Genomic DNA, 14,074 nt, shown 5'->3' with positions numbered 1-14,074 from the left:
GAAAAAATAAAATCAGTAAATATAGAAAGCTTCAAAACAATATAGAACATAGTAAAAAACACATCAAAGCAAAACAAGCAAAGAAACAAAAAACAACAGGAGTCCAGTAAGAGTAGGTTTGTAACCCATAGAGCAGTTTTATATACAGTTTTATATAATTTTCACCAAACTATATAAACACACCTGAGCAAAAAGTACTCACGAGTCACCTTGAAGGTGTAATCCTTTACAGCTGACGAGAAAACAGATACGATCAAATGTTTGCTGCACATTTTTACAGTCGTTATATTTTGAAGACGTGTATTTTTCTCTCTCGGAAAACTGAATAAACTCCACATTTCAAGGTGTATTTGACTCAAAGAGCATAATTACTGCCTTCAGAAAGACAAGACACTTCAGGTGTGGCAGCCGTTGTTTCTCCGTTTTCAAAGCTTTTGGTTGAGATCAATTTTGGGCCTTTAGGATTTATAATGCCTGTTAAACTCTGGATTTTATGTTTGTACATCATACACTCAACGTATGTGTATCTAAGAGAAGCAGATTTCAGGATGAGTTAAACAAAGACTGTCCATTGCGTGATTGGTAAAAGGAAGAATATGTGTCAGAAGAAGAAGAAGAAGCGTAAAAGTACTTCTCTTCTCTTCTGTGGCCACTTAAACATCATCTGACACACACACACACACACACACACACACACACACACGCAGTCTACGCAGCAATCACAGACCACACTGTTCTTGATTATTGAACAATTTAACAAATGCATTGAGCACACGCAGGGTCAGCGCTGTCTCCATTTTCAAGAACATCTTGTCGACTCATCTCCTCTGATGGCCCCTATCACACCCTGACATGTGATCTCCTGCACTCTCTCCTGTTAGTGCTTTATTTCAAGCTTTCATGTTGTTCTTAGAAGATAAAAAAAAAAAACACTATATGTAATATTATTTAATGATAAGGATGTGCCTAATAAAGTGGTCAGGAAGTTTTTTTTCTCCCTAATTCAATTATTTAGAAAATCAAGAAGTCAGAACAGGCACATAATGACAAAAGGTAACATTATATACACAGTACATACACATGTACCCACGAGAGTTGCACCGACGAATCGATGACTAATAGATTCCTACATTTTTATTGGTTTTACAGCTTCTTAAATGTCAATATTTTCTGGTGTTCTGAAAGTTTTCGATTTGTGGAGACACCGATGAACATTTTCTGATAACAAGTCATCGATTAGGGAAATAATCGTTTAATTAGCTTAGCTTTAATACGCGCGCACATCTAAGTAAATGACTGGGTACTGTATGTACTCAACATCCTTATTGCATTACTGATACTGCTATGTAATGCAATAATAGGTAATGTAGCAAGAATAGTGTACCTAATAAAGTGCTCTTTTCTTTGTGTCTCACTCCACTACATTTAAGATTCTAAAAGTGAAGTTCTGTTTTGCCCTAAAGTCAATTTCACTTCACTGAGCGGGGAAATGTGAGAACACAACAAACAGACACACAAGTGACAAACGATGACAGAGCGAGAGAGAGACAGAGGGAGGAAGAGAGACAGAGAGCGAGAGAGAGAGAGAGAGAGGGAGAAGAGAGACAGAGAGAGAGAGAGAGAGAGAGAGAGAGAGAGAGGGAGAGAGAGAGACAGAGAGAGATGGAAGGCAGGTATTTTTTTCCCAAAGCTCCTCAGTGAGTGCTCAGTGATACTCTGGGGAGAAACGGGAGAAGAAAGAGAGCTGCAGGGAAGTGGAGTGTGTGTGTGTGTGTGTGTGTGTGTGTGTGAAGACTGGAGGCAGTGAAAGAAAGGTGAAAGAGAGTGGCAGCGATAAGGGAGAAAAGATGGATCCCTCCTCCCTACAGGCAGCTATTATTACTGTACAGTGTTGATGATACACCGCATGCTCGTCCCACTGAGGTTTATGACTGTGCTTCACTGTCACTCTCTGATAAGTCTGCTTCCTGCTGTGATTGTGTTGCTCTTTAAATGTATTATTATTATTAGACTGATAACATTATGGTGTCACCAGGGTCCAAATTTAAAGACACAGATAGGAAATAAATGATATTTAAAGAGTAACTCAAAGAAATATTCACTTTCTGTATTGTGTGTGTGTGTGTGCTTTGTTTTCAGAGTTGTGATGTGGCTGCTGTGTTTTCAAGCCCCCAAAACGGAGATTCAAATCCCCATGACATCAAAATCATAATATTTGACTTAAAATGTCACCTAATATTATCAAAAGAGATTTTATATTATATTCCTACTGGAGCTACGAGGTTTTTTTTCCCCATCCTTTTTGTTATCATGGCTTTTTTGAACATTGACGAGGGCTCTAGAGCTATGGTTCTCAAACTGTGGTACGCAAGCGTGTTCTGGTGGTAAATCAGAAAAACTGTTTATACCAGGATGAGTGAGTGGAGCTGAGGAATTTTGAGCGTGTAGAAAATGAAAGTAAATAACAGAAAATGAATAAAGTCTGAAGTATATTATGTGAGGAAGAGGAGGATGATGAGAGAGCACAATTATCGTCTTGGGAATAAATCTGCATCCCCGTCTGTCTGTCTGTCTGTCTGTCTGTGTTTGTGCTGCAGATCGTGATCGTGCAGTGGGGAGGGAAGCCCTTCAGCTGTGCCCCTCTCAACATCGAGCAGTGGCTCTGGTGTCTCTTCGTGGGTGTTGGAGAGCTGCTCTGGGGGCAGGTAAGCAGCACTTCAGCCTCGCTGAGTCAAAATCAAGGCTGACAGGCCTGATTAAGCTAGAGCTTCTGCCCCCGAGGAAATAAAGACTTTCAACACTGACTTACTGTAGATACCACTCATAAACATAACTTAAGAATGTATGAAAATCTTCTCCAGCCCAACAAAACACGAAATTATCCATCCATCAATTTGATTTTCAAAATAAAGGTCAAAATTAAAGAATGGTTACTAGGGATGGGAACGAGCGTGGAGGGTGAAAAATAAAAATATTCTACACTGTATGACTTAATTTTAGGCTTAAAAACATGGCTGTAATGTCCAATATTGACCATCAAAGCAGTGACCGACAACTAAACGAAACAAAAAGAGATCAATCACCCTGATCTAATCACAAATCAAACAGCAGTGAGAATAGAATAGAGAGCTGTGATGTCATCCGCACCCACTGCTAAATCTCAATAATCCACCTGCAGCAATGTTTTTTCAACAAGTAATACCCACACCCTCCAGCCACCCGATCACCCTTCACTGTAGCCGCAGTCTGACAAACATAATATGTTGTTATGGAACAGCAGCTGTGCACATCCTCCACATCAACTCCTTTCTGCCTCAGTTTTTCATCCAGTTTAGATTTGTCCACGCAAAATTAGAAAGATATTCACAGATCAATAACATTTAAACGAAACATTGTTGAAAACACACGCGAGACATAGTTTGAATCATCAGTAACAACACACTACAACAGAGCTGATCTCTGTGTGCAGGGACCGTCTACAAAGTGCAACGCCCTGAAAAAGTGATATTTAAAAATATTCAATAACTTCCCCAAAACACAGCGTAGTGTCGTGAAACCTTCTGTAAACTTAACTGCTGTACTGTACGTGATACTACACATGATGCTAAACAGTCAAGGCTAAATAATAAATATATCTATGAATGTACAGTATAGAAAGATACTGTATTATCTTTAGTGGCGGATCAAACCACTTACCTTCTGGTTTTAGGGTGACCCGCTCTATCTCCTGAACCCCCCACCACTCACACATACATGTGTCTTTCTGTCAAATGACAACGTTGAAACCCCCCGATTTCCAGGTGATTGCCACAGTGCCGACAGAGCGGCTTCCGTGCCTGAAGGAGGCGGGGCTGGGCCTCGAGCCCAGCGAGGAGGAAGGGGAGGAGCTGGCAGAGGACGAGGAGGAGATCGACTGTGCCGAGAGAGAGCTGCGCCGCGGACAGATCCTCTGGTTCAGAGGCCTCAACCGCATCCAGACTCAGGTACTGTTTAACGTGACCCCCCCTCCCAGAACTTCACACGAGAAAACACAAAGACATGTAGAGATCATACAGAGATGATTTGTTTGAGATGCTTCACGGACAAACTGTGCAAAAGAAAAGAAAAATGAACCACTTGAATGTAACTGTATCACAATAATGCATAATATTTGGATTTCCTTAAAGCTGCTCTCAGTGGTGTCCACTTTTGGCACACACACACAGTCTCCTGGAAGTATTTGGTGAGGGGGGCGGGGCTAAGAGAGAGGACCGCCTCTATGTGGAGAGTTCCAGTGTTGTGTCGAATACTGGAAAAGTTTCTCCAACACTTATAGAGTATAGAGCTATTTAAAAGGTCCAGTGTGTAAAAGTTAGTGACATCTAGTGGTGAGAGCGTGTCAGGGAGCTACGGTGGCCTTCACACACCACAAAGGTCTTAAATAGTCATCTTCCAGTTCAAAATGCGTGATCTGGATGGTTTGTCTGTTTGGGGGTTGCCGTAGCAACGTGGTGCCACAAAATAGTGGCCTCTGGCCCTTACCTTACGTTAAGTTTTACTCTAAGACTATGAAAAACAACCTGTTATATTATTTTAATGTGATTATACACTGACACGCAACATTCCTCCTAAATGTTACACACTGGACCGTTAACACATATTTGACTGAAAAGTGTTTCACTGACTGCAGCTTTAATCCAGTGCTTTGTGATGAAATGTTAATTATTCATAGGAGGGACACTCGTCATGGTTTCATGTATCATGGCCGTTACTAACTAACACCAGAGACTTTTGGAAAGAAAGAAAGACAGAACTCCTCTGTCATCACTGACATTGAGATATTCAAAGGTTTATCTCTGTATCTGAATTTTTCTTACTCTCCAAAAGTTAGTCTCTCCATCTTTGTCTGTGCTGTTCTTCTGACCTGTGCCAAACACACTGACCCCAGTCTTTCTCTCTCTCACAGCCAACGGTTGTTTTCTGAGTTCTCTAACTCAGAAGTGGTTTTTGAGATGAGATCATGAGAGAGGATTAATGCTGTGACTGTGTGTGTGCGTATCTGAGTGTACACACACTGTGTGTGTAGCCCATTACAAAACAGATCACGTCTTTTACCGACTGACGCTCTCGCTACTCTGCGAGAATGATCAGTCAGTCCTGATTTTACGGTTCCATGTCATTCCTACAACAACAACCCGAGGCGGACACTTGGCAGAGGGGCTCCCGCCGCGGAGAGCAGCTGCGATTGGTCCGTTGTTGGTGTCGTCATTTCCTCCAAAGCCCAGTCGAGTTTTAACAAAGGGTGAATCAGACTGTTTTGTCTAGAAGTGCAGCAATTTGTACAACTGCTCGTCTTCCCGTTACAAAGACGCGAAGGTGGAAGAAATAGACTGGAAACACAGTGGCAGAGAAATCCTACGCCTGCCAACTAGTGGATTGGCAGTGTAATGGCGGCACGACACGGAAACACCTGTGCTCAAATGTTTTATATGAGAATCCACTTTTTAAGAGTAGTGCAGTGCAGATTGCAATATAAATCATGAAAAGACTTTACCGCCATTTCTGTATTTTTAATCGAATAAACCAGACATTTCCTGGAGATGATGTTTGATAAATGAATCACAACTTAATTTCACGCATGTTATTCAACAATCTTAAAATAAATGTGCACATTTATTTACTAAAAAGTCTCTGGGAAAGTCTGGCTCACACGCGTGTTGCGTTGCGCTCACGCTCATCACCCAAACACCGCAGTTTGATGTGATCATGACGGTAGAATGTCTCTTATCATTATCGACAGATCGTTGTGTGTGTGCGCGTCATGCGTGAAAATTAGCTGAGAAGCTCAAAACTCAAAAGTAGACGCACCGTTCACACTGAGACGTGCAGTGTGAACACGTTAATGTGTTAACGCCGGTGCTGAAGAGGTAAAAGCATGATGGAACACGGCAAAGATGCCATGGTTCTCAAGCTGTGACGCGTGTTCTCTGTATACACCAGGGTGTGTGACCGTAGTGCAAAGAAAATGAAACCAATAACAAAAGATATATAATAAATGACATAATAATAAGTCACCTTATCTTCTCTATACGAGTGTGTGAAGTAAATCTGCCTCCTGAGAAGAGCGTGAAGCTGACCTTTTCTCCACCACTGCATTTGAACGTTGGTGATAATGGTGTTTAGTATCAAAAGTTTGAGAACCGCTGGGTGAAGTATGTGCGTGGACTTACAGAGTAGCCTCTATGTTGAGCTCTGAAATCAGGCTTGAGATGGCAGAGCAGCGTCAACATGAGCATCCTCAGATGACTCACACTCTCTGTTAAGTGCCGTCAGTGTGTGGAGTAATCAGAGCGTACGGAACACACACACACACACACACACACACACGCGCGACCGCGCCGTCGGCTACATATTCACATCCAGACGTCATCGTGTTTGTCAGTAATACTCAGGCAGCAGTCTCTTGTTTCTATCACACTGACTGAGGGAGGAAATATCTTCACACACACACACACACACACACACACACGCTCTCAGACTGGCCTTCCCTGCCCTGACTGAGTGCTGCTGTTTTGTCTCTGTCCTGCAGATGGAGGTAGTGAGCACGTTCAAGCGAAGCGGTTCGTTTCAGGGAGCGGTGAGACGGCGCTCCTCCGTGCTCAGTCAGCTCCACGACGTAAACACTATCTCTACCCCCTCTCACGTAGCTCTCTCCACCGCAACAGCCAATACCAGCCCAGCCCCTGGGAGTGAGTCCGCCGAACGCATGTACACACATGCACACATGCACACACACACACACACACACACTCACACACCTGCAGTCACCTTCTCCCTCACACACACACACACACTCTGCTGCACGGCACGTGGACTGCAGTATTTTTGACTCTCCATGGTTGTGTCCCCTCCGGCTCGCTCGCTGCTCGTCTGTGTGCAATGTCTCCTCTCTTCTTTTTCTTATTCTCCCCTTCAGACGGCACCCAGTCCTGACCTGGCTGTGTACTTCTGGTCTGATCTGGTCTGGTTCCCAAATCCAGTCCCGGTCCCAGTCCAGAATCTTTGTTTTGTTGTTGAGTGTTGGTTCGGTGCAGGAGGCAGCTCACTGTTCTCCCTCTGGCCGAGGTGTCCCAGCGGAAATGGAACAGCGTTTGCACTGTTTACGTAACCACTGGTGTTTTTTGAGAGCGTCTGAGAGCAAATGGTGACTCCTCCTGCACTGTGTGTTCTTTCTTGTCTGTGAATGAGGTCAAGCGTGGTAAATGACTCTAACAACAAAAAAACCAATCAGTGTAGTCCTGCTGTAACAATTCTGTGACTCCAACTGCAGACAACGCTGCAATTCGATTTTTACTGCCACACATTACCAAATGGCGTCTGCAATTGTCCAAACTGTAAACCTTCGAGTATAAAAGCCCCGTAACACACTGCTGTTTCCAATACTCCCTTTGAAAGAAGTTGCCTCTTTTTCTACTGCTCTTGCTTTCTTTCTCCTTCTGCTCCTCTCGCTGTTGTTCGGTGCTGCAACTGATGTCAACTGGTTATTTCTGTAACAGTATTTCCAGCTTTCGACGTCACAAGTTTGGCCCCACGATGTCTCACCAAATTTTTTTTTTCCTCCTTCTCTCTGTCTCTCTCTTTCCATCACAGTTCTCTCCTCTTTCTTCTTTATTTACGAGACATTACAGGTTCCCGTTTGCAGAAATATTCTGGGAAATGTGTTCTTATTGTTCTGCACAAGTAGAGCTGTTCGTGTGTAGACGTATTTAGATTGTACCAAATCTAAATACAGGCTCTTGTGTAGCATACTAAAAAGATTTCTTTAGTACGTTCCTTTTTATATATTGATATTATTTTCTACTTTTTTGTCTTTTCCTTAAACTCATCCCTTTTTGTCATCCTTCCATCTCCTGACTAGAGTAGCATCCATCCCTCATGTTTCCTCTTTTGTTTTCTTCGTATGTCAGTTCTGCGCGTGCCTGACTGCGTGTGTTTATGTGCTATGTCACAGATCCGAGAGCCGTAGTTTGACTTTTCGTGATTGTGTGCTTGTTTGTGTCTGAGTGTGTGTGTGTGTGTGTGTGCGCGCGCATGCACGTGTGTGGTTGTGCTTGCCTCCTCATTTGATCGTCTCCATCCTCGTCTTCTCAGTTGCTTCTCCTTTCCTTCCTTGCTCCCTTCCATCCACCCTTTCCCCCTTTCATTCCATCCTTCCTTCCTTCCTTCCTCCCCATGTTGCTCCATCACCCAGGCTGACACTGCCGACACCTCAGCTCACTAGGAGTTATCTGTTATTTTTTCTCCTCCATCACTTTATGATGTAAATAAGAAAAAACAAGAGTTCTATGACAGAATGATATGCAGTCAAAGTCAATGTGGGTTCATGTCCCAGCACTTCAAACTCACTGCTGCTTTCCTTTACTTTCCCTTTAATTCAAAGACCTTGTTGGTTCCAAATCTGTCCTTCAACAACAGTACTGTATGACACATACTTGCATTATGAAGTCATCGCTAAGGATTGGAACCTAATGGTTTTGGACGAGGTGGAAATGTGAAGGAGCTAGCATTAAGTTTAAGTTCTTGTTAGCTTTGAAGAATTAGCCTAGGTTTACTCAAAAAAACCAAACAAATAAAACATAGTTCAGAGAGTATAGTTGACAGTTTGTGTCTGGTGATTTGCTATAGTTTTCTAACTGTCAACAAATCTCATGAAAAATCCTTAACAAACATAGTTACATTGTCCAAAACTGCTAATAGCCTAGCGATCACCTTGCTAGCAGTTACTGTTAATGCTGCCTCCAAATGGAACTTGTGAGCTTGTGGTTTGGACGTGGACAGTTGTGTCTTTGGTGTTTTATGACAGTTGGCATTAGTCACGTTGCCTGACTGCCTTCCTCTCTTACTTGCTTCTCTTTTAGCAAGCTAACAGCCAGGAAACAATGGCCTAATGATGATGAACAGTTAGGAATAGCAAACCTTTTATCTTACATAAAAACCCTGTGGACCTGAGCAGACGTTTTGGAAGGGCAGGGGACACCGACTGTGCACCGGTGGAGCAGGCACCACTAGGGGAGTGAATTTCATGTGGACCTGTATATGGACCTCCACACATTCATTTCTATCACAGAGATATTGAATATCATTTCCTCGAAGGACACCCTTTGGGACACTGTCATGTAGGGACATCGCTCTATTGGCCACATATGAATGACTCCCTCATGTTGTCATGTGACTCAGATAGGCAGGAGTTGTTTAAACCTACAAACTTATCTAACAAAACATGAAACATGTCTAACACAACCTTATTTGAAGGCAGTATTACACTTTGCTTGCAGTTAAATGCTAATGACAACAGTGACAAGGCTAATTTTCAACATAATATTTAGCATGTCCACCATTTTGTCGAACGTTAGTAAGCTAACATTTGCTAAATTGCTCTAGCATAAAGTAGAGTTGAATAAAGAAAACAATCTTCTTCTTCGTCCTCCTCCCTCTGCACTGTTAGCGTCAGGGTCATTACTTTACTCCACTGCTCACAGTTCTCTCCTCGCTGGCGCAGTATGATGTACGCAGGTTCTGACGTCAGCGGCCATCAGCTCCCTGGCTTTTATGCTTTTACAGCCAAATCCATTATTACTCAGTAAAGAAAGAGTCAAGAAAACATTGATTATACTAAGATTTTATAACTGAATGTTTCATTGTTATACATTTCCCTCCTGCATTATCCAGAGACACTCCAGAGAGCCAGTTTGGTTTAATTTCACCCTGTGCCTGCAGTGAGTGTAAAAGTCCTGTGACGGTGTAAAGAGAGACGACGGCACGTTAGGGCCAAATCTTTAGCTCCTCCATTTCCTGCGTTCATGTTCAAAAATGAAAAGATTAGAAGAGGAGGGTGCGTTTGCAACGATCTGAGGGAGGTGTTGCTGAGGTGTTGCTATGATTAGCGCTCAGCCATCATCACGTGTCAAAGGCCGGTGCTGCTCACAGATGGGACACATGGTGAGAAACGGGGGCCATTAACCAGTCATCTACCTCACAGCTTCTCTCTGTATTTATGTTGCGGGTTTCTTCTCATCAGCACTTGTTTTGCACACAGCAGCCTCTCTACCTTCCAGCGCCTTTACCCTACTCCCCCCACCCCCCTCTCTCTCGTTCTTTTAACCGTCAGCGTTTTTCCATCAAGCTCTGCTGAAGCAGCCGACAGGGAAAGAGGGAAAGAGAGAAGGAAAGTGGGGGAGAGAGAGAGAGAGAGAGAGATAAGTAGCACAGCAGTGCGCTGACCTCCTGACCTCTCCGGTCACACTGTGGGGCGTCATTATACTCGAAAGTTTACTCTTTCCATGAAAACAAAACCAAGCGCTGACGAAGTGAGAAAGTGACATTCTGAAGCCTTCTCAGTCTGCATGTGGTGTTTTTCTACTGTCTGACAGGCTCTTTGGAAAAACAGATAAGCACTGAACCTACTGCTTGACCGTCTGTCTGTCTGTTTGTCTGTCTGTCATATTATGCCAGAGTCGTATATAGAGACCGACTGCATCATTCACCCTCTCATAAGTCACAGTTTGGACTCCACTGGCCGGTGTTGCAGCATCTTCTCTGTCGATGTCACGTGTGATCAAACTGTCTCTATGTACGGCTCTGTCTGCCTGTGCCTGTGTCAGAATATCTGCACTCAACGGTTTCTGTTTCTTTGAGCTCATGCTGCTTCTTTTCCTCTGTTTGGGCTTTGGGGCTGTGCATGGACCTGCTGCCCATGGCAAAGGAATGTGTTCACTCACTCACACACACACACACATGCACCACACCACACACTGCATAATGTAATGCACCTTGAAGTACATCTCATAGACCTGTGTGTGTGTGTGTGTGACAGGGCTGATTCGCAGTCACCTTCTCTTTCTACTGTTCTAACCTGATGTCACCTCTTTTGCAAGTTTTGCAAGACTGTTTTTTTGTTTTGTTTGTTTTTTTTATCCTGCAGCAACTTCCTCAGCATCAGCATCATCATCATCATCAATCTTTATAATCACTCTGCTCTCTTCTTCTCCTCTGTCACTGCTGCATGGTCGCATGTGTGTCTGGTTGTCCTCGTCTCTGAGTGGATGAAATGGCTTCTTATTTTTTATTTGATTTTTTTTAAACAAACACACCATTATTGACAACAGTGTGATGCATGTAGACGACAACTTCCAAGCTGCACAACGTGGAAACAACTTTCAACTGTTGGTTTAGTCTGTTGCACTGCTGCTGCATGCGTGTGTGTGTGTGTGTGTGTGTGTGTGTGTGGTCACTGCTATAGGTTCTTGGCAAAATTCTTACTTTTTCTTACTGTACATCAAACTAACACACTCACCATCCCTGCTTCTTCTCCTTTGCACCTCACAACAACAACAACAACAACAACAACAACAACAACAACAACCCTCATCTGTGTGTACACACGCATGTGATGCAGTATGCTGACGTATGAGTGTTCTCCCCACACATACTGTATCACCCGTCCCCTCCTCCCCAGACACACACACACACACACACACAAAGCCACGTGTGTCTGCAGCAGCTTCTGTGGTTTTTGTGATGGTGGCTACTGAATCCTCCCGTCTTGTGAGGTCTGATTGGTGTGCAAGAACTGACAAAAACATTGTCATTAGCCAACTCATTGAAACTCTTTTTTTTCTTCTTTTTTCCCACTTTTATGTGTTGGAGACAAACAGGGTCAGGTGGACTCAAGTTTGTAACCTGAGAAAATACAATCAATTCTCCACTTGACGTCTGTCGACTGTTAGTGCAGTTGTAGAAACTAATGCCACAACGTGTTTCAGAGCAGTCTAATGACAACAATCTGACTTCTGAAACTCTCTCAAAACACTCGACAATCTACATTAGTTCAAATTTCTATTTTTTTCATTACAGACTTTGAGCTTTGTTGTAGGCAGATTCTTTCACTTTGGTCCAGCTAGCTAACTAAGGAAGCTAAGCTAACTGGCTAACTTTAACTCAAAAATGGTGAGTGAAATATATTTCCCAAAAGTCAAAATATTATTCTATTATTCAAATTAGAGCTCCAAAAGTCTCAGGCTCAATCCTATTTCACCCATTGCCCCCTAACACTTATGCTAGCCCGACCCTCCATTTTGGACTTTAAATGTTGTAGGTGTGGGGCAGGGTTTCTCAATCCTGGTCCTAGAGACCAGCTGTTTCGCTGATTCAAATGGTCAGCTCATCAGCAAGCTCTTCAGGGTGCTTTAGATAATAAAAAAAATGTAGAAAAATACTTTTAACATTTTTATGCAAAATATCCTGAACACCACAGTGACTAAGAGGGTTATTATGAGTTAAGTGACAGTAGCCACCTGGCCCTGAGTGTCCATCTGTCTGTCTGTCTGTCTGCCTGTCTGTCTGTCTGCTGGAGGACACAAGTCTGTCTGCCTCTGGGTTTCCCTGGTTTGTTTCTGCCTCTTTCTTTCGACTGACTTTCTCTTCTCTGTTTCCTGTGGTCTCTCTCTTTCTCTCTCTTGTCTTCCCTCCCTCCGGCAGATGCGAGTGGTGAAAGCATTCCGTAGTTCGCTGTACGAGGGCCGGGAGAAACCGGAATCCCGCAACTCCATCCACAACTTCATGGCCCACCCGGAGTTCCTCATCAACGACCTCATCCACAACATTCCGCTGATCGACGACACTGACGTGGACGACGAATCAGAGCTCAGCAGATACCAGCACCTGCACCCGGCCCTCCGCAAGCCGCCGCCCCCTCCCACCCAGCCCCAGCCCCCAGCACGCACCCGCCCCACCCGCCCCTATCGGCAGTACAGCCTCCCGGTGACTCCGTGCAACCGAAACAACAACAACAACAGCAGCAGCAGCAGCAGCAGCAGTTCAGCGGTCACCCACGGCAACAACAGCAACAACAGCACCAATGCAGTTACTCCCAGCAATCGGAGCCCTCACCACCACAACCACCACCACCACCAATACCGCCATAACCATCATGGCAGGGACAGGCCAGTGAAACCCTCCGCCCCTCACCTGGCTCACCTTTACTGTGTGGAGACCTCCTTATAACTGATCTGAACGTGGGTCTGGCGGGGGAGTGGAGAAGGGGAACGGAGTCTTGGTTGGGGGGGAGAAAAAGGGGAGTGGAGGAGAGGGCCGAGGACACACATGACATTTCCATCTCTTATATCAAGCTACCAGGAAGGAGTGAAGGACAAGGGAGGCACAGGAGGGAGTGGACAATGGCTGGAGACTTCTGCTGCTCGCGGCTCCCTGAGAACATTGCAGCTTTCCCTCCCTTCGCCCTCGCTCCGGCCCTCTCAGCCGAGAAACCCCCTCAACCCCCCGACACAACAGCCGCTCACCCCCCCCTCTCCACCCTCAAACCCCACCGTTCCCGTCCATGACCCTGCTCGAAGAACCCGCCCACCTCACCCCTGCCTGACCTCATGCACACTCGTCACACATACGCACAGGTCTGCTCTCGCTGCGTTGTCCTGAGCTAAGGACAGTTGGCTAAGGAGGGAGGCGGGGACAGACATCCAAAACAAAAAAAACATAAAAAAAAAGAAAGAAAACACGACATCCTTCAATGCTTCAACAGGAACAGGACCATGAGGCCGCGGGGGCTGACTCACTCTGTTTCTATCAGTGTTCCATCATTAACGTCGTTATCATAACCCAACACACTTACACACCTGCCATGGCACCGTCACTTATCTACAGCCACTCCTTTGCTTGTGTTATGAGGCTTTTGTGAAAGCTTTAACTGTAGACTTCACTCATTCTCGCCCCTCTGATTCGCTCATTTCTCAGCATAGCGTTGCTCGTTCTTTCTTATTTTTTAAATCTTATTTTTCCTTTAATTCCTGTCTTTTATCTTTCAGTGTGTGTGTATGTGTCTTGTCTCTTCTACGGGGAAAAAAATGATCATTTGAAAGGTGGGGGAATACAAACATATATATATATATATACACATACGTTTATATATATATATTTAAAATTTGAATCTGAGAAGTGACAACACAGAACCTTTCAAGTTCCTCGCTGTTCTTTCTCCAGCCCCGACCTGCACGACCCTTGAATGTCACCCCATGAGTCC

The 14,074-nt window shown here is 44.3% G+C and overlaps 1 protein-coding gene across 9 annotated transcripts in view; it reads left to right on the top strand.

Moving 5' to 3' along the window:
* Positions 1-13,838, top strand: part of atp2b3b (ATPase plasma membrane Ca2+ transporting 3b) — a 61,948-nt gene extending 48,110 nt beyond the window's left edge. For 6 of the 9 annotated variants that reach the window (XM_044037736.1, XM_044037735.1, XM_044037739.1 and 3 more), the window contains 3 exons: positions 2,598-2,705; positions 3,801-3,983; positions 12,517-13,838. In XM_044037736.1, coding sequence (XP_043893671.1) covers positions 2,598-2,705; positions 3,801-3,983; positions 12,517-13,041 — 816 coding nt within the window. In that variant the 3' untranslated portion in view covers positions 13,042-13,838. Of the gene's footprint in view, positions 1-2,597; positions 2,706-3,800; positions 3,984-6,568; positions 6,729-12,516 lie in introns of all 9 variants that reach the window. The other 3 variants (XM_044037743.1, XM_044037740.1, XM_044037741.1) reach the window with 3 other exon arrangements.
* The last annotated feature ends 236 nt before the right edge of the window (positions 13,839-14,074 follow it).

The sequence above is a fragment of the Solea senegalensis genome, linkage group LG11 (genome assembly GCF_019176455.1).
Source record: "Solea senegalensis isolate Sse05_10M linkage group LG11, IFAPA_SoseM_1, whole genome shotgun sequence".
NCBI classification, from domain to species: Eukaryota; Metazoa; Chordata; class Actinopteri; order Pleuronectiformes; family Soleidae; genus Solea; species Solea senegalensis.
Note: the sequence above shows the minus strand (reverse complement) of the source record. Positions and strands in the feature narration are given on the sequence as shown.